The 21,827-nt window shown below is 37.1% G+C and overlaps 1 protein-coding gene across 1 annotated transcript; it reads left to right on the forward strand.

Annotated features, from left to right (window-relative positions):
* Positions 1-2,627: 2,627 nt before the first annotated feature.
* LOC306769360 (uncharacterized protein) lies at positions 2,628-13,508 on the forward strand. The gene is made up of 4 exons (XM_079257940.1): positions 2,628-2,814; positions 4,301-4,377; positions 5,384-5,731; positions 9,962-13,508. The coding sequence occupies exons 2-4, from the start codon at positions 4,317-4,319 to the stop codon at positions 10,111-10,113; spliced, it is 561 nt and encodes a 186-aa protein (XP_079114066.1). The 5' UTR covers positions 2,628-2,814; positions 4,301-4,316; the 3' UTR covers positions 10,114-13,508.
* Positions 13,509-21,827: the final 8,319 nt, after the last annotated feature.

A 21,827-nucleotide genomic window follows, 5' to 3' on the forward strand; every position in this document is an offset into this window, starting at 1 on the left:
GCATAAAAAGAGCCTGAAATAGTCAATTCAACTGTGAAACATAAAGGCAAAAATATTATTAAACTATACAAAACCTAACAAAATTTTCCATGGCAGGATAAAAAGTGCATTACTTATAACAACAAAATGGTTCCATTATAATGTTATGTACAAAAATATACAAAATAAAGACAACTTTTACATGGCTCTAACAGCAGACTTGCCAGGTTTACTCTCAGATACCACACAGCTCTCCCTGAACTCTTTACTTGACACAAAATGTCCCTGCAAATATGTCAAACTTTATTTTAAAACTGGGCTCCGTCTTCCTAAATGTTTAATGGTCGATTAAGTCTTCTATAACTTCCTGTAAACACTTGTTTTACTTTAGAATATGCTCCAGAAGTTAAATGATCTCTATTTCTCCAACACAGTTACTTTTTAAGTATTTGATGCTTTTTCTCTTTAACTTTAAAGGTATAATGCAGTGAATTATTACTGAACACGTCAGAGGCTTCATACTCATTACAAAAGGTTAAATTCTTCGAACCTCTTGTCAGCAACAGATTTATTTATTGATAAGGAGTCTGAGTGAGAAGGGAAGAGCTCAAACTTGAGCGCAGGACATTTGCACAGTTTGGAAGGATACTAGTAATGCATGTAGGTATAAAAGCAAACAAGCCTGCTCTCATATAGAAAAAGCTCTGCTCTTTATTAAAGACACTAAAATAAGCCATGAGATTTAAAGCTGACTCATCAAAGTAAGCCTTCCAGATTAACGTTTGATTCCCAAAAAGCAGTAAACTTTAAGCCTCTGTTTTCAGTGCTTGTGAAAATTAAATTTGGTCTTTATTCATAAAACTGAAAACAATGTTTGCTTCTTGAAAAGCTTCATCCACCAGCTTGAAACGAAATGCAACTTTATTCATAAGACACTTTAAAAACAACAAAGTTGACCCAAGCACCACAATGTGCAGAGTTAAACTAAATGGAATAAATAACATATAAGAGGACGTGAATATATAAATACTAGGAATGAGAGTAAAATAATTACAATTATTTAAAATCAGGTCAAAATGTTGGCTTGTCGGCATAAACAGATGGGTCTTCAGCAGAGATTTAAAAACAGATACAGAGCTTTATCTTACGGGTTTTTACCACATTAAAAACCTGAATCCTTCCATAATGATTAAACAGTCATATAAAGCCAGGTTTTAAAGCAAATTTTTTACCATCTTCAGACCTCCAAACAGTCGCTTTTCTTATATCTCCTGTTATCAGTAATATCAACTTGTGTTAAGAATAAACAGGAGGGAAGAACGGAAAGTATGACATTTTTATCCTTATATTTTGGAAGAAAACATGTGCAGTGCCACTAATGATGACACTGTTAATAATGTCTTCATTTTTGTCAATAAAGCTTTAAATGACAGAATCTGTTATCATGTTTGTGTCTTTGTCAGTATGTTTATGTTCAAATTCAAGTTTTATTTGTTCAGCATTTTTCATACATTATTTAGCACAAAGTGCTTTTTATACATAAAAAAATAGTTGAAGAAAATAAAACAAACTCCAAACCCATACATCACAACTCTTATAGCATATTCTCTGTCTCTTTACCCAATCAGTAATCTAAATAAATAAATGACTGAGAATCTGACTTATTATGAAACAATATCCTGACAGTGAAAACAACAAACAATATTTTTTGTTTCAGTCCAACCTAAATCTTACAGTATGGACTTTTTTATTCACGCATTCAAAGAAGCGCAATTCATACACTGATTAGCAAATCAGTAGTACAGGCTTTAATGTCTTGCCCAAGAGCACTTAAGCATGTGAAACAGCTAAGTAATACATTTCCATATGGATGATAACTTTGAGAATGGCAAATTAAATGTCACAGCATATTTAACATGTAACCTTTCTTAGACATGTTGTTTTTGTGTTAAGTTGCTGGTTCCTTGCACCTTCACCTACTGCCTCGCTCACCACCTTTTATCACAAATACTCAATAAAGGTTAGGTATTCACATATTAGTGAAACAAAGAAATAAACAAGAGTGATAAAAGTGATGTGAAAACTATTTACAACTCCATCAGGACTTTGTTTATTTGATTGATTCATTCATTGTTTTTAATGATAGAACAGTACACATTATAAAGACATAAGAAGAATACAAAGAAAACAACAACAACCCATACACACTGGTTAAATCAAGAAATTAGATACTGAAGAAACATATAAAGTAATTAATATCATTATAAGTGTAGGATTGTTCTTTGTACAAAAACCACCAACCTGCACCCAGCCTGCTGCCTCTACTTCAGTCTCATCAATATACAAACTGGGAAAAGTGACATTAGCACTGCTAAACTTCAGTCTGCAACCATTTACATTCTTTTAAATTAATACATTGTTTAGTAAGTATTTAAAATACCATAAACCAGGGTAAAAAAGATTGTGTCAATGGGTGACATGACCAAGAAGCTGTACGTCTACGTTTGTGTTCGACGGTGGTTACCGTAATACACAATGACATAACTATGCGCACGCATATTTCCTCTCTTGACAAGGAGTGCGAAAGGAAAAGGAAGCCTGCAAAACTTGCTGGTGTTAGGGTAGAAGGAAGTGGGTGTTGCCAGGGAGTAGAAGTAGCCCAGGAAGCTGTGCAGTTTCTTATTTCTTTGTTGCGTACTTAGTTTTAATGGATTTTATTGTCTTCTTCGGGTGAATCAGACGGTGGAGCCGTGAGATACAATTGCTTGCTTAAAGGTTTTAAAGTCTGGGAGCTGAATCAAGTTGTCTTCCTCCGTTTGGATCAAACTGGGAAAGGTACGTTTTTAGCACATGTAGAGAGAAACCCCTGCCCCATTGTTCAGCACCAAGCCTCCACTGCGCAGTTTTTGTCTTTCAGCAAGTTTGTTTATTGCGCTGTTGAAAATCATTTAAAATGCATTGAATAAAACTTATTAATGATTGCTGAGTTTAGAAATGGTAGAGTCAAAAAGGAAAAGAAACTTTTTTCATGGTCTTGATTATGAAATAGTTTAGGTTTTGTTGTATTCAGGAAATGAACTTCCAGGGACACTTTCAGACCTCGGTTTCAGACCGAAGTAAAGTTAGTTTGAGGTTTGATATTTAACAGATAATCGGACACCCAGTTTCCCGACCCGAAGCCACTTCGTCGTGGGGTTAAGATGCACGATGCGACGGTCTTCCTAACTTTATACCAACATCCAGTCTCCTCGTTATAACTTGCCGACCCTACGCCGCTTTGTTGTGGGGTTGTGACAGCCGATTTCAAATAGGCCTTGATTTCCAGGCTCCTGGACCCTGACTTCTGAGGGTTGGTCTTCATGAGTGAGACTTGCAGTGTTAGCTGAATGATGTGCTTTGTGGCGCCACGTTTGGTTTGTTCTTCAGGTTCTGGGTATGCTGGGGTTATTTGGAAGTGTATGACCAGTCTGGGTTAAATTGAGGTGGGATTTCTCTGAGGTCTTTGTTAATAAAATTGCTTGTTTGTTTAAATACTGAGTTCTATGTTTATTCTTAGTTACTCATGAGGCTCACCTCATCACCAGCCTCAAAAACACCTGGCACTTCCTCATGCTTCCTAAGCCTTTTAGAAACTCAGAGAGGAAGCCTTCCCCCACCAGGTGGCGCTGGTTACATTTTAATCGTGTGCTAATTTAAATAAAAATTTTTAATCATTCAATAGCTTTTTAGTCACATGACTTACACATCTCAAATCACTAATTGCTCAGCTAGTCATGCCACATGTTGCACAGCCTTTATTTTCTCCATTTTTTTTTTTACATGAATTTTTGAATATTTTAAAGTTCAATAGCTTTTTAGTCATGTGACCTACACCTCAAATCACCACCGCCACCATGCAACTCTTTAAGGCAATGCACACAGCTTTCCTCTTCTTTAAAGGCAAATACACAATTTCTCTCCACTTAAAGGGAATGTACCACTAACATTCAATGTGACACAAAGAAAACATTTGCATCCAACTAATTAACTAAAGAACATAAAACTGGAAACAATAGACATAAATCAGTGTGCTGTAGTTTGTCTCCACTGCTGGAATGTATGAGCTGAATACACACTTTGTTTATACACTGACACTGTCTTAATGAAGGTGAAACAATTCAACTAAACATTTTTGTTTACACGGCTGCAGTTTTTGCCCTCTGAAGCTAAACAGTGGTTTTAAATGAGAGACTGACAAAAATGGAATCAGATGTGTACATAAATGATATAAACTGCTGCAGAAAACATGGATGAAAACATTAAGATAAAGTGTCTGTTTCAGGGCAGAATAGTGATAAATGGCAGTTTGGAGATTTGACGTGCCCCTGGAGCTCATTTTGGGTCTCTATCTTGCTGCTGGTGAGTTACTTTTCTACTTAATTCTCCTTCTAAACAATTAACTAAAACAGCAACAGCTTCGAATGTAAGTAATGAATTTTCTACGTGGCATTTAAAACACGTGAACGTCACATAGAAATTTGCATGGATGTCGGCTGGTTTGCAGACCAGCCAATGTTTAAACCAGAACCCTTCTTATTGTGAAGTGACCTGTTTAACCATGACATCACTGCCATATTTTTATTATTGTTAATAACTCTTACATGTCATACTGGTGGTGGGATAGCAATAGTAGGTTAAAGATTCACATTCTATTGTTCAGAGGTCAAAGTCGCCCTCACACCCACATGAGAGAAAGCTGATCCAGTCCTCATGCTTTTCTTTATAAAAATAGAACCCAGACCGTAAGGAGGAGCATGTTTATCAGGGAATTTATGGTATTTTTGTATCTGTATAGTCATTTATGGTCATCTGCAATCTTGGCAGTGTAAAAAAAACAAAACAAACAATAATTGCGATTATTTCTTTCTACTAGTGTTATTTTCTTTTTAGTCATCACTTTACCTATTGGTTGTTATGGTTATTGGTGTTATGATTATTTTATTTTGTCAACATTTTGTTAACATTAGCATCCAGACATGTTTCCTATGGTGCATGGTGTGCTTCGCACCAGATTTGATGTAATTTCTCGAAGTTTTGACCTGAAGATTGTTTTCCCACCTCCGAGACGAATGTTGAGGAAGCGGAAGGGTTTTTAAAGGCAAGAGAAGAAGAGGTTGTGCACTGATAAATATTAATATATACAAATAATACAAATAAAAAGCCAAAATCATGGCAAATATCTCTAAAAGCAAAATTATTTTTGAATTATTATTCAGTCTTTTAAAATAATTTTCTTTTTCATTTTTTGCTATATCACAAGCAGTAACTTCTCCAGGCCACTAAGGGACACCGTAATTATTACATTTATAAGAGATCTGACTCCTGTTGTCTTTCTTTTATTTTGCTTTTTCTTTTAACTCTGCAGGTCAGACTCCATCAACTCCAGCTGTCTACCCTGCAGAGGAGCACGGAAACATCACGCTGACGTGTTTTTTCCCTGATGGCACTGACACACCTCCTGATTCACTGCATATAGACCTGATGAAGGTGGAACCACTGAGGAGGATTTATTTCTATGATAGCAAACGCAAAGACACACTGTTTATAGATGAGTTCTACCGAGGACGACTGCACTGTGATCCATCGTTCATCAGGAATGAACCAATCAAATGCTTCCTGACTGACGCGAGGCTCAACGACACAGGAACATATCAGTGTCTTGTTATTGCTGACAGAAAAAATAAAAATGAGATTTGTGACATCAGAGTTACAGGTAAGCTGAAAGCATCTAATAATGAGAAGGTTCATTCATATGTTTTACTCGACTGAAACTGAACTTTAGTCATTAGATTTACTTGATGACTTCATTTATGTTGATGCAGAAATATCATGGCCATTTTCTAACGATTGTCAGTGACCTGCAGGAGTTCCAAGTGTCCCTGCTGCAACACACCTGATTCAAATCAATGTGTATTCAGCAGACATGTGCAGAGCTTGTCTGAGTCAGGTGTGTTCCAGCAGGAACACTTGGAAAACCTGCAGGCCCTCGAGCACCAGGATTGATGCCTTTTTTGTATGATAGTGAAATTACACATTTCTAACTTATTCATTTCCATTAATATCATTGTTTTAAAGTCATACTCAGGTGTAGGAAGAGTTTTAAATGCTAAGATAACTTCACATCAGGAGTTGAACAAGCCTGTTAACTGCAGCAGTTCACATACATTATTGCGCTTCGTTTTTTTTTTTTCTCTTTTTAAAACCAAAAGGGAAAAATCTGAGAAAAGGACCTACAACATTAAAAACAAAATAGCAAAGCATCTGTTGTGTAGATACAACCATATATTGTTTGTAGATGTTGCCAAAAAAGTTTGTGTTTAGTACTGTTGAACATCTGGTAGTTGTCAAAACATCTGAATTTGACATTTTAAAATGCCTTTTTTGGTGGTGACTGTTGAAATGTACATCCACTAAACATGATTATCTTCTAACTTTTATTAAATAGATTAAATTGACTGCAGTGTTTTAGTAAAGTGTTTCTAAATGAATGACTTAGATATGATAAATCTGTTGCTATAAAGTGGTCTGAAACTTCACCTAAAGGTTCTGGATGTTACCACAACATCCAAACCCTGCTGTCTTACATAAGCATTCTCGCGGTGACTCATATTAAATATGATGACACCAGAGTTTAAGACCTGTGCACAACTTGTGTCACCTGTAAGAAAGAAAAAAGGTTGATTTTGTGTAAAGGTCCAAGAAAAGTTGAATTAGCAAAGTATGTAATTTGTTTGTTTTTTTTCAGTTTCATATGTCAGATTATGCTAAAAATAGAGATACGATGTGGGGATAAAATTTTCACAAAGTAAATAAACATAATTAAAATCTATAAATAGATTGAAAGAATTTTACTAAAATAAACCTCATAATCAATCTGCTCTAGTCTAGAAGCTCCACTGTTACACTGACTGGTAGATGACCCCTCCTCTCTCCAGGAAGTTGTGCAGCCTACTGCAGTGGGGACAAAGGTCTTCCACAGTCTTTCTGTGGAACCATGCAGAGACATTACTGAACGTACACGATAGGTCTGGGCGATTAATCAGATTTTTATCTCAATTACGATCTGGGTTTTCAACGATCATAAAAATAAAAGGGTGCGATTATTTTTCTCTTTGCAGTTTCCACTCCTGCTGTCTTCAGTTTCTAATCAAGCATCACCGGCATTGCAGTGCTTTGGTTTCATTCAGCCACTGTTCTCACTAACGACTAGTGACAAATCTAGCAGCTTTTACTGGAGTTATTGGAGACTTTTCTGGTGTTTTGGCGACTGACTTGAAGGCACATATTGTTCTGTAGTTACTGTAAGGAAGGAGAAGCGGGAGCCTCTCCCGTCCTAAAGCACTCCCAGGCGGCCAGTCTCAGTCGGCTCCGGCTGCAGGTCAATGTAGAATAACTGCAGTAGGTTGTGGAAGTTCACCTAAACATAGTTTATACCATTGTCAGTGACAACTGGCTGCATTATTTTTGTCTAAATGCACACGTATTCCGACGGGTTAAACACTGCAATATCCGTCCGTTATGGGCCGTTACCATAGCAACGCGTTAATCAGCTGGTTCAGATCAGCTGTCTTTTAGCAGGTGAATGAGACAAACGCGCTGTAGCCTGACAGCAAACATGAAATAGTTCCTGTACTTCAGCAAATGTTGTAGAAAAGAAATACACACTTATTAAAATATTTACGGTGTGGAACCATGGTAAAAGCGGATTAAACAACTCAAAACCGTGCATTAGACGGTTATAATGCACGACGCGGAGTCGAGAACACCACGACACACAGCATTGTTTAATCTTAACTTATATTTATCTATTCAGTTTACATCAGTATTTGCACTTCGTCATGACAAAGCTTCATGTTATTTGTTTGTTTTCTAAAATATGAGGAATCCTAAAGACATTTTTTTTTTAAAGTCACGGTTTAATGTAAAAATAAAAAAGGTTAAAGATAAAAGGATAATCGTGTTCAATAATCGAGATCTCAATTTCAGTCAAAATAATCGTGATTATCATTTTTGCCATAATAGAGCAGCCCTAGTACACGACTCCGTAGGCAGCCAGAGTACAGAGGATTTGAGGTGTTGAAATTTGGAAGGAATTTTCTGCTGCTTCACTGCCTCCTCCAGCCTCCGTCCCTTTTAAATGAATGTATTCAGCTGGTGTTGGCTCCTCCTGATGGTACAGTTCCCCCAGCATGTAGGAGCACGCTGCCAACCATCAACTGATAAAACATCTGTAGCAGCCTGCTGCAAATATTAAAGAAAGCTTGTCTCCACAGGAAGTAAAACCTTTTACTGGCAGGAGTATCAAACTTCCGTTTTTGATGGCCACTATCTGGCAAGTTTCTGTTTTTTCCCTCTACCAAAACACCTGATTCAAATCAAATGATTCCAACAGCTTGTCAACCCATGTATTTGTTCAGTCTGGTGTGTTGGAGCCTGGAGACAACAAAAACCTGCAGGAAACCGGCCCCCCCGAGAACTGGACTTTCAAACCTGTGCTGTAGACTGGGTTAGCATTTCTGTGTTTAGTTAAAGTAAAGTGTGGAGGAGAAGGAAATAAAAGTATCCTTGAGGACCAGAGATGGACAATAAGAACAATGGCTCCTTTTCTGAGTCAGTATCTTTCCAGTCTTGTTGATGAATTGGCTCAGGAGGTCCAGGCATCTGCAGTACAGCATGCAGAGCTTTGACCTCTGACCTCTGGCTTGGTGTCCTACTTTCTGCTGCGAAAGTTCATAATCATGTCGTTTGATCATTATCACTTTAATCAATCAAATCAAATCAAAGATACTTTATTCATCCCCGAGGGGAAATTCAGAGTTAGAGCCAGCTCGTCCAAGGTCAGACATAGGAACATGTAACATTCATGACAAAAGAGCAAAACAGAACCGAGCTAAGCTCAGGCCATGCAGCTATTACAGCGCTGCCTTACAATAGATAAGAACAGAGATACAATAGGATCATAGGGGGTTGAGGGCAAATAAAGGTCATGTTCAATTGCACCAATCAAAGGTCTACATTTTCTACATTGTGTACATCGTTAATATTGTGTATATTTAATGATTATGTATTTTTATTTTACTTTTTGTGTTTTTACTGCTGTTAAATGGCATGCACAGTTTTGGAAGCATGTATATGGAAGCATGTATATCTGCATTTCACTGCCATCTTGGATGTGCATGTGACAAACAGCTTGAAACTTGATAACTTGACACCGTGGGACAGTGAATCCGTGTGGATGTTGACATATGCCACATTTTCTGGAGACTTGCACAACTATCCTAAAGATGACCTCGGGGGTGTTGTTGACCTTGTGCAGCTTCAGGCATTTCAGCATCAATGTGTGAGGAATGAAGTCATAAGTTTCCTCCTTAGTTTTCTCCTTCCTTTAAGAGGAAACGGTTACAAAGACACTTTCATGAATCATTTAGGCCAGCCTTGTTTAAACTGGGGGCCCCTAGCTCCTACAAGGGTCCCAAAATAATTTCAGGGGCTGCCGGAGCATTGTAAAAAAATATATACAAAGTTCCGACTTTTATTAGGAATATCATAAAGACCTTAACGCAGATAAATTTGTTAAATTAACTGTTAAATGCTTAATTTGGCATTGTTTCTGCAAGAGAAGCTGGTTTGAGGCATTTAGATGTTACAGCAGTGAACCAAATCCAGTTTCTCATAACTCTCCATCACATAAGTGGGTTAAAATGAGGTAGGGTCACCACAAACACCATCATATGATGTCTTGGGGAATCATGGCTCAAAAAGTTTAGGAACCACTGATTTAGGCAGTAAACATACAAGCTGTATAACCTTTTCACTGATTCCCAATAACAATGTATTTAGTGTTTTTGTAACTTCTCGACTTTGTTCACTCGTCTAATGACACGTTTAAGCTCTCAGAAAACTTCAGAAAGTCACTCATTTTTTTTGTTTTATCTCTTTGCAGCATCCTGGAATAAAACAACAGAGGAAACTTCACCGCCAGCAATACGGGAAAGAATCGGACTCTACGTGGGTTTTTCGATGTTCATAGTACTTATAGCAGTACTTTTAGTTCTTTATTTGAAAAACAGGAATGAATCCAGTTTACAAGAGTGATTTATAGCTTGACAGGAAAAATGGCATTTCCCAAAAACCAACATGCCATTTAAAGTGAATAGTGTTGCCATGCCATCTATGCATGTAGACAGTTATTACTGTTTTTGTTGTTTGTCTGTTTATAATTTACTACCTCATGTGACTACAATTTACCTCAAAGTGCTAATTTGAGGTACCCTTACCTTTTTCTGCTATTAGGATACTTAAGCTGTTTGTTACTGCATCAGAGGTCTGAAACCAGAAACCAGACCGGGTGCTATGTTGAGTCTTTTTATGTTTGGAGTCTTCAGGTACTTGTCACTGCAACTAAGGTTTCCAAACCAGGAACCAGACCAGGTTCTGAAATGGTTCTTAGTGAAATGGAGAAGAGTTTTCTCACAATCCCTCAGTGTTTAACACTTTTGGATGATAACTCTGCTGCTGCAGTAAATCTGCTATTCTCACAGTTATGTCAAAGTGAAAGACTTGAAATCTTTCTGAAGTCTCCTTTACATAAATGCATACATGCATGTATGTATGAGTTTCGAACCAGCAACTTTCTTGCTGCTATTTTGTGGTGCCAGCCACAGTGGTGAGGCATTATTAGATTTTTATTTTTTTCCGTTGAATTGTTTACTTGTGTAGCACATTACAGGACAAGTACTTTACATAAAACGTGAAAAGCAATACAATGGTTGCAGGAGGAAAAAGAAAGCATAAAACTTCAATTGAAATTATATATAGACAGAAAAAGCGAAAATAGAATTAGGTGAAGTTTAAGAAGTAGAAGTTACGCTGTGTGGAAATAACAGTTTGATAAATCACAGCAAATAGAAACGTTTTAAAAAAGCAGCTTGCAGCTGAGAGATTCAACAGATCGGCCGTTTTCCAGGAGTTTGATCCACATTTAAAAAAGAAAAAAACTAGGAACAAAAAGTAGATTTGACCTTGAATACCTCGTGGATCTGGTTGGTTTATAACAAACCAGAATATCCTGAATCTGTCTGGGACCTTAACCATTCAGTGCTTCAGAAACGAACAGCAGTCTATTGTTGACAGACAGGAAGCCAAAACATCTGAGGACTGGACTTCTATGATCCACTTTCTTGGTCTGAGAACATGAACGGCAGCGTTCTGGACTCTTTCAGAAGACCTACAAGGACAGCGTTACAGTTGTCTAGTAAAGATAAATGCAGAAATCCTGCTGAGTCATCAGTCCTTTAATCCTCCAGATGTTCTTATCTGTATAGCGCCACTTCCCAACAATGTTGTCACAGGGCACTTTACACACACGAATCAACATACACATCATTTCAAGCCAATTCATACATATCCTATAATAGAAACCAACTGATTGCATCGAGTCATGACTTCGATCCAATCTCCCATCCTGAGCTGCACGAGGCGACAGTAGGAAGGAAAAAACTCCCTTTTAACAGGAAGAAAACCTCCGGCAGAACCCGGCTCAGGGAGGGCAGCCATCTGCCTCGACTGGTTGGGGTGGAGAGGACAGGAAGGACAGAAAAACATGTACAACTGCACTTATTCAGGAAGACCTGCAGAAAAAAGGAGAAAGGAGTTAGAGACGGCAATATTGGCATATATTTATCCATTATTATATTAGAGTAATGAGCGAGGTACTTCTCAGTGCATCAGGTGAAATCCCCATTGCTACATAAGTAAAGGTTGACTAGACTACCCATAACTATAAGAGCAATGAGCATAACCTGGACAGTTATGAGAGACTCCAACTCAGGAGATGTTCATATCCTAACTATAAGAATCATGAAAAGGAAGGTTTTCAGGTCGATCTTAAAGGTGTGGAGGGAGTCTGCCTCCCGAACCCACAGTGGGAGCTGGTTCCATAAGAGAGGAGCCTGATAGCTAATATGATGAAATATGGTGAAATATGATCTCTCCTGCTAGTCCTCATCAGAACCCTCGCTGCAGCATTTTGGATCAGCTGGAGACTTTTCAGGGCATATTTGGGACAACCCATCAATAAGGAATTGCAGTAATCCAGTCTGGAAGTAATAAAGGCATGGACTCATTTTTCTGCATCTTTCTGAGACAAGATGCTCCTAATTTTTGCGATATGACGCAGGTGGAAGAAGGCGGTTCTAGAAACCTGTTTTAAATGTGAGCTAAAAGACTCCAAGATTTATCATATCTCAGTGATAATTATCTTTATTAGGATACTTTGGGCATCTGGTCCTGCTACAAACGTTTCCTAAGCAGGAACCAGACCAGGTCCTATGCTGAGCTTTGTTTGCAGTTCATGCAAAAAAGTTCATAATGGTCCTTTATGTTCAGAGCCACACGTGTCAGTCTTACCAGCCGTCTCCTTTATGTGTCTGCAGGTTTAAGAATCCAGACACTCATTAAATATTTGTTTTGTTTTCAGTGTGACTTTAAATAAATGATGTCACAAAAGTGATGTAATACTAAACATTTGTTTTGTTTAAATTTGACTCAGTGTAACAGTGAGATCGTCACATTTTACGGATTGAGCACATTTAAAACAGCAGCATGAATAAAAATATAATAAATTGCTTGAAATAAAGTTTTGTAAACAAACATTCAAAATGAAAATTAAAAATACCTTTAAAAAAAACAATTGTTTTCCAGGAGATCTAATATAAACCACAGAGGAGTTAAGGGATATGTTCAGGTGCTAAACCGTGTAAAGCTTTAAATGCATACAAAAGATTTTTAGCATGAGTTTTATATTTAGTTGGGAGCCAGTGGGGTAGGAACAGAAACAACATGGTCATCTTTATCTTTTTATAGCTATAAATCATGTTTTCATCTCCGTGTTCAGATGCTGTAAAGAAAAAAGATGCAGGGATTACGACTCTTACCTCGGGAACATGATGTTAAGTCCAGAATGTTCCAAACTTTCTCCCCACAGTGTTTAACAGCTCAGCACCTTGTTTACAGAAGCATCAAAATGACTCGTAGCGAATAGGAGAAAAGTGCTCTAACAGTTTATCATGCACTTTTAAAAGAGATTAGTCTGAAAGAATTCACATTGATTTTGCTTGTTTTACATCACCTACTCATTTCACTCTGATGTGAAGCAGCTTTTATCAGACGAGGGCAGCAGCGGCTCAGTCGATACGATGCTCCTCTTCCTCATGGAAGACCATCACAAACCCAAACTGTTCCACGTGCTGAAGTGTTCTGGTGCAAGACATTTTTTACTTTGTACATTTCATTTGTGTGTTTAATTGTGTTCTTAGTTAATGCTTTTCTGTAATGATAAGCTGAATTTGAATGTTTTTAATACTGAACTATACGTTTTTATATATTATATTACCTACTCACTAATACAGTGTTTTGTCACTCCATGTGGTGCAATATTTTGTTTATTTAATGAAAAATCTCTTTTTTTTATATGAAGCTGATCAGATAATGCTGCTTATATGAAAGTATTTTGTCTAAATAATGTTTAAGGATGTTCAGTTCTGTGTGTGGAAATGTATTCATCATAGCAGCTCCAGTGTGTTGTAGCTGCAGGTACTTGTCATTTGCTTTATATGGGTCAGTGGTGTGAAACCGAACCTTACAGCTGATTTTCCAGCTGTCTTCAGATGTTTTTATGACTGCAGTTTGTGCCTTCATTTTATTTAAGATGCATTAAAATAAAACATCACCTGGACCCTTATTAAGCTGTTGAAAGGATCTGAGCAGAGGTCTTACCAAGCTAGCCTTATAAATGTGACAAAAAGCAATAAAAAGTGTTTTTAAGATGTGATATCAGGAACTTACGAGCATACTTTCCTTAAACTTAAGAACTTTTAAGTTCTATACTTTGGTGGAGTTACAAATAGCAACAACAATGTGGCAACTTGCCCTGCGATGGCGAGCTGTCCAGGGTGTACCCTGCTTTTCACCCAAAGACTGCTGGGATAGGCTCCAGCTTCCCCGTGACCCTTCATCGGACTAAGCAGTTAGGAAAATGAATGAATGAATGTGGCAATTTACATCCTGATCACATTCAAAAGATTTTTTTTAATCGAGATGTAGGGATATAATTTAAGGGGAATCATGAGAACAATGAAAAGTATGTTCATTACAGCTTTATTATTATATTTATTGTGTGTATGTAAATGTGTAAAGGTATGAACAGACTGGTAAATGTACGTGAGAATATAAAATGATTCTATGTTGAGGTATTGATTTGCTCTTCAAGTCTAAATGTGATTTCAATCTGTCTAAATGGATATATATTGTGTATATTGTGACTCATAAGGAAGCAGGAGAATAGATTTATCTTCTTCTTAAATCTGATTTCTTTCAGATTTTTGTTTTAAATAATATAAATCTAGTAGAATTTATTTTTCTCTAGCTCAAAGGATCAACTTGTTTTGAGGAAAATCTGTCAATGGACAGATGGTGATTTTTCCCTTTATCTGATTTGCTTTGCTTTGAGCAAATCAATCAATCTATCAACCAGTCTTACTTGTTGGTCTCCAGTTTTTATAGACGGGGTTTAGGATCTAGTAAAACTACGCTACTATAACTAAATAGAATATTTTCTCTTTTTTTTTGTTGTTGTTCATATTGTAAATAAAACACATGTACTGTACACAGGACATGTATTGTACATGTCCTGTTCAAAATAAAACCCTTTAGCACTGTCAAGTGTTTTCTTTTATTGAAAAAATGATCACATTTACAATCACGTCTAAAAAGGGAAGCTGTTCAAAATGTAGATCAAAAAATAGTTATTTACAAACCTTTATAAACTCGTACGTTTTTCTCCAATATGGTAAATGTTGAATGGACTTTTCCAATCATGCAGACCACTCAAAGAACTTTCCGCTACTTGTCACATTCACCTGCACACTCATACAACACACTCATACCCCGACAGGCACATCTTCCTCCTGAGCTACAGCCGCACCAACAGGACATAAACATGTCAGAGGTTGATAATGAGATGTTTGACTATTTCATGGATAATCGTGGCTCTTTTAGAGTTTAAGATGTTAAAGTTGGAACAGGAGCAACGAAACGCCGGAAGAATCACTAAAACTAAAAGTCAACTGGGTGCATTTGACAGCAAATGATCTCCCAGCAGGTTGGTAACATAACTGGGTATAAAAGGAGCATTTCAGAGAGGCAGAGTTGCTCTGATGTAAACACAGAGGCTCGTCGATCTGGGACGATCTAAACTGGTGTGTTTTATGTTTATAATGTGCAACAAACTATTAAATCGAACAGAATAACTTTGGATAAATCACCCACTTTTTTGGGTCTGTGAAGGTGAATCTGATTTCTCTGCTGGAGTTGAAAAATCTGCTTTATTTTAGTCTTAAACCTGTTCAGTGTTGTCTGATCACAAGTAAAAAGTTAAATTATTCTAATTAAGATGATGAATAATCTGTGAAAAATTTATATTTCAGCCTCTAATTAGTCTGTTTTACAAAGACTGAATACAAATGAGAAAGATCGTTTATGACTAAGTTTTCTCTTTATTTCTTACAGGAAAACTAATTGTTTCATGGCAGATTGTTTTGCAAAGTTAAAACCTGATGCTAAACGTGTTTCCATTCCAGTTCCCTCTCTTGTCTCGGTGACATTAAAGCTGCTCTTTGCTGTTTCTTCATCTCATCCAGAATGTGTTTTTCCTGAACTCGAGGCGACACAGAAGGACCGATCTGACAGATAAAGAGATAAAATCCCAAACAAACACTTCCCATTATAAATAAAAACAACATATGAAACAAGCTGTCTGACTCAGCCATGACATAAATCTCTATAAACTGAATCACTCTGTCAGTATGTTCAGCTAGAGCATGTACGACGTGTTAACTTGTTTGTAATAATTTTTACAAATAAAGATAGAAAACATACTTTTAAAAATAATAGTTGAATACTCGGACTTATTTTGATCTTTGATTTCTGCATTAATCCAAACATACATATTGTTTCCAATCACAAGATGCTGTTATTTCTCTGGAGAATCATGAAATTTGTTCATGTCGTCGATGAAAACACAGAGAGCAAAGTACGTTGGTTTGAGTTTTTTTATAACTTCATGTTGGTGGTGATGGCTGAACATGAATTCACTTTAATAAAAACATAGAACCACTGATACACATAATTCTCACAGGTTTATTTCTATAAAATCTCAGACATCATGAGCTCTTATGGTATGACATTAAAGGGTTGACAAAAAAAAAAACATGCGCCAACACATATAAGCCAAAAAAAAAAAAAAGAAAAAAACACAAATAGTCTGATGATGAGAACGCTCTGCATCTGTGTTGAGATTGAAGTAGAAATGTAACAAAAAGTAGCTTCATTTCAAACATATTAAAAAGTAAAAAGAAATATAAAAATAAAAACAAATAAATAGTAAGACTTCATATAAGTGCCATATATTATACACACACACACACACACACTATATATATATATATATATATATATATATATATATATATATAAACAGCTTATTAATTCCCACCTCTGCTCATAGTAAAACTAAACATCTATTAAAACATTTACACCAGTTCATCATTATTAATGCTCCTGTCCACTGTTTCCTCTGCAGCTACATTCTGATCTACAGTATTGATTTCCTGAACTGGAGGTTTCTCATGTCTGTTCCTGATGCTTCATTTGGGTTATTATGAAGTCATAAAGCAGAAAATTATTTTTCAAACAGTATGGACTCTGAACTACAGAATTACGCAGAGGAACACATGATGAGACTTGACGTTCACTGTGATCAGACTCTGGTTTCACGGCAGCAACACACACTTCTCAGTACAGAAATACAGAGTTACACACACGGAGTACTGGAAACAATAAAATGTGTGGAAAAACATAAAGTAGTAATTGTTTGGTGTTAAATTTGCTGAAAGTGCTGATCTGAAGCAGAAACTGGACGATTCAACCTTTACAAACATAAAACTGAGATTTTGTCTTGTAATGTAAACTATTTGTAAAATAACTATTTCGTTAATTATATTAAAGTTTTGTAAAAAAATGAATTAATAAAGAACTTTTCAGATCAGAAACTGGGCTTTTGATTTCAGAAAAAAGAACTTAGTGAGTTAAGCAACACTAAAAGATTCAGTTCTGCAACTAAATAATTTTAAGTTTCAATATGAAGTTAATAAAAAAACTGTTTAAAAACAACAATCTGATCTTAGAGGAAGAAACCAGACAGCTTGTTGTGTGTCATTAAATGCTAAGTCCCTCAGCCACTCGAGACAAAACTGACTGTGTGGTCCCTTCGAGACCAGAGATCCTCAATCCTGGTCCTTGAGGCCCAGAGTCCCTCAGGTTTTCCTAGTGTCCCTGCTGGAACACACCAGACTCAGACAAGCTCTGCATATGTTTGCTAAATACACATTCATTTAATCAGGTGTGTTGCAGCTGGGATGCTTGGAAAACCTGCAGGAAACCGGTCCTCAGGGACCTGGAGCAAGGATCCCTGCTCTAGACCATTGACTGGTCTGCCTTAATTCCACCCTGCAACTGGCTGCACTGCTCCTTCTTGTGATTGGCTGCTGCTCCATGTCCAGAACTGGCTGACTCTTCATCCCTCCCAGCTGGGTCCTTCCTGTTAGTCCTGTTTGAAGAGCAGGCTGACCCACAATCAGGGTTACTGGGTCTTGATGCTCAGTTTTCCTCACTTTGCTTTGATTGTCATCCTGGAAAGTGTTTTGTGGGGTTTTTAAGAAGAATATTCTTTGTTGTTCTGTTTGTTGTAAGCCCAGTAGGGTAAATTTGTCAACCCTTCTAGTTCTAGCTGTGTTGTTTGCTTTGGGGAATATATCACTCCGTTGTGATTTGGTGATATTGTACAGGTTTGCACGGACACATTTCTTGCAAAAAAACACCTTTTTACCTACAGATTTATTTGTAGGCCTGAATGTTTACAAACCCCTCCCCCTTTTCTCTGGCGAGCCGGGGCTTTAAAACATCAATAATTAGTATTTTTCCATGTAGCAGTCTGTGGTTCAATGATTAGAAAAGTTTTTGATGCCAAAATGTATTCTCAGACATCTGGAGCAGTTCTGAGCACATCTTGTTCATCTGAGTCCTCAATGTAGCCGATTTGTGTTGGTGATTTCTTTCTGGAGTACAAACAAGCCTTCCATGCCACATAAATATGAAAGACATTTAAAGCTGCAGATGGTAGAAGTAACAACAGTATTATAACAGTCGGTTTTTCATTTTCTGGTTGTTCTGCATGAAAACAAACAAAGACAGTTAGATGTGTGAAGTGTTTTCAGGAAAATGAACATTTGCACTAATCTAGAAGTTGTAAAAAGTTAAATCAGTTTACTTTGACCACTTTTTCATGTGGATCGTTTAGTAAATCTATCTTTGTCTTTTATCATTGTGTTGTTTTACGATCAGCCTCAAAAACTTAAAATGTTTACTTTTTTGTTTTAATTTAGTTTAATATTTGTTTTATGTTTTAAATAAAGAATTAATTTATTCAAATGTTGACCTAGTAAGCATACAATGTCCATGGTTACCATGGTAACTGCCTACTTACCTTCAGCAGGTGTCACTCCAGACTGTGTTGTGCTGAGAAAGACTAAACCGTCTTCATGAGAGGTTCTGGTCACATTCAGGACAAAATGAACTGTGGAAGATATTTATATTAGTTATATGACACAACAGCAACACACACATCACCGCTGGTTTTAACTGGTAAAAATCTGCCAACTTACACTCATCCTGGAGCCGCCATCTCCTGAAGTTCTTGTCATAACGAGCCAGTTCACACCAGTAACTTCCAGAGTCTCCAGCTGTGAGTCTGGACAGATGAAGTCTGACTCGTCCTTCTCTCAGAGCGTCTCTGTCACACTGAACTCTTCCTGCAAACTGCTGATGCTGAGACGCTGGAAACTCAACACCATTTATCATTTCATACAAAACAAACAAATGTGTTGAGTTAAAAAGACAGATCATGTTGGTGAGAGACATGTCTGTTTGGTTCTGATCGTCCCATCTGATGGTGATGTTGTCGTCTTCCTCTGACTGATAGACTGTCAGAGTTGTTTTCTCAGATGACTTTCCTGCAGAGGACAGATGGAGATGATGTTTTACTGTCACTGAAATTAAGAGAACAACTTTTTTCTCTCAAACACCGAGAACTGGAACATACTATTCTTTTAACTGTGTCTATAAACGTTTCTGTCAGATCAACCTCAGGTTAAACTGGTGTTACCTTCACTGACAGTCTGCTCTGAGTTAAAACAAGATACTAATAATATTAGTAGTCTAAGCACTAACTGAAGATTTTAAAACACTTTAAATTTTATAAAGTATTTTAGTAAGTAAAATCTGAAACTCACCACAGACACATGAGATGAGGATGAGGAGCGGCAGTGTCCTGCAGATCATCTTCTTCCTGTGAGAGGAGACAGAGGTGAAGAGTCATGAACACATGAGGTCAAAGTTCAGTCATTCCAGCATCTGATCCTGTTCATCATCCTGTTTATTACACATCACTGACCAAAGAACTTTCTGACTCAACTATATGAACTACAACCACTGACATGGAAGCTGTCACCATGGAAACCTGCACTTTGTGTTTCTATGGAAAAGTTTGATTTGTTCTTCAGGAATGTGTTTCTACCAGCAGGAGGCGCCAGAGACAAACTGCAGCTGAAACAGGTAAACTTAGCAGCTGGAAGTAAAGAGCATTTATTCCTGCTGTTATTTACTAGTTTATTTATTACAAGTAGGTCTAATATTCACAATATCATCCACTAAGTTTACAAATGAATCTAATTTCAGTTGATTTCGATTATTTCATTTTTTTTTTAAACAAAATGAATATATTTAAATTAAACATGCTCTTATGCTATTTCTGCATTATCATGTTGAATGCCGTAAAATTTGGGTCAATTTTGTTGTTTCTTAAAGTACATTATGAATTAAAAATGAAGTTTCACCACTTCAGACTGACACAGGAAGACAAAATCACCAACTACCTTTGCTAATTCATCTGATTTAATTTTACTTTGATAATTAAGGTCCGAACAATACAGCTTAATTCTTTTTTAAAAATAAAATGAATGCATTTAAATGCTCTTTTGCTATTTATATTCGTTATGTTATCATGCCGAAAGTCGTAATATTTGGGTCAATTTTATCGTTTCTCAATGTGCATAATAATAAATAAATATGAAGTTTCACCACTTCAGACTGACACAAGAAGAAAATAGACTAAGTTTTATCCTGATTGTACCACAGCAGGAAAATCAGCAACAAGCCACAGAGCACATAAACTGCAAAGGATACAAAGAGAAAGGCTACACCTGACACGGACAAGCACACAAATAACACAATCTAGATCACATTGTGTAGAACATTTTGTTAAAGCTTCCACAACAAGAAACTTTCATGTTTTTCTTTCTAAGTGTTGTTAAACCCAGAGGGCAGAGTTAGGAGGTGACTACTTGGACTCAAGCTAATGGAGCTAAACTGCTCAAACTAAACATGCAGTGAAATATTAAAACATGCAGAAAAAGCCGCATCAACAGCGATCCTGTCACATGTTTACTTCACAAACACTAAAATAACATGTTTTATGTGTGAATGAAGCTGAGAAGACTGCGTGGGATCTTCCTCTAAAATACTGAGAATCAGATGATTCAGAAATGAAAAACAAACAACAGACATGTTAATAAAGTTAAAGACAGAAGTTAAAACATTCACACATACCTGCGTACTTTTCCACGTACAACATGAAACTTTTTAACACTATAATGAAGTCGGTTATGTCGTGACCACGTTACTGGCAAGTGAAACAATACAATATAGAGTCTTCTTCTGAAATCCAAAAGATTAAGTTCAACCTACACTGTTCGTTTTTGGCGAGAGTGTATCGTTGCGAGTCTTTCAGCTCATGCTGTTCATCTTTTCGCACTCCACAAGTTCCGGGCTAATAGAGACATTCAGTGAATTAAACCTCCCAGGCAGGTGCCTCTCGCAAAACTTGCTGGTGTTAGGGTAGAAGGAAGTGGGTGTTGCCAGGGAGTAGAAGTAGCCCAGGAAGCTGTGCAGTTTCTTATTTCTTTGTTGCGTACTTAGTTTTAATGGATTTTATTGTCTTCTTCGGGTGAATCAGACGGTGGAGCCGTGAGATACAATTGCTTGCTTAAAGGTTTTAAAGTCTGGGAGCTGAATCAAGTTGTCTTCCTCCGTTTGGATCAAACTGGGAAAGGTACGTTTTTAGCACATGTAGAGAGAAACCCCTGCCCCATTGTTCAGCACCAAGCCTCCACTGCGCAGTTTTTGTCTTTCAGCAAGTTTGTTTATTGCGCTGTTGAAAATCATTTAAAATGCATTGAATAAAACTTATTAATGATTGCTGAGTTTAGAAATGGTAGAGTCAAAAAGGAAAAGAAACTTTTTTCATGGTCTTGATTATGAAATAGTTTAGGTTTTGTTGTATTCAGGAAATGAACTTCCAGGGACACTTTCAGACCTCGGTTTCAGACCGAAGTAAAGTTAGTTTGAGGTTTGATATTTAACAGATAATCGGACACCCAGTTTCCCGACCCGAAGCCACTTCGTCGTGGGGTTAAGATGCACGATGCGACGGTCTTCCTAACTTTATACCAACATCCAGTCTCCTCGTTATAACTTGCCGACCCTACGCCGCTTTGTTGTGGGGTTGTGACAGCCGATTTCAAATAGGCCTTGATTTCCAGGCTCCTGGACCCTGACTTCTGAGGGTTGGTCTTCAT

Source organism: Telmatherina bonti, assembly GCF_933228915.1.
Source record: "Telmatherina bonti genome assembly, chromosome: 18".
Lineage (NCBI taxonomy): Eukaryota > Metazoa > Chordata > Actinopteri > Atheriniformes > Telmatherinidae > Telmatherina > Telmatherina bonti.

Coding starts and splice junctions, on each gene's coding strand:
- LOC306769360 (XM_079257940.1), top strand. CDS start 4,317: ATGGCAGTTTGGAGATTTGACGTGCCCCTGGAGCTCATTTTGGGTCTC. Junction 4,378..5,383: donor GGGTCTCTATCTTGCTGCTG/GTGAGTTACTTT, acceptor TTAACTCTGCAG/GTCAGACTCCATCAACTCCA. Junction 5,732..9,961: donor TTGTGACATCAGAGTTACAG/GTAAGCTGAAAG, acceptor ATCTCTTTGCAG/CATCCTGGAATAAAACAACA.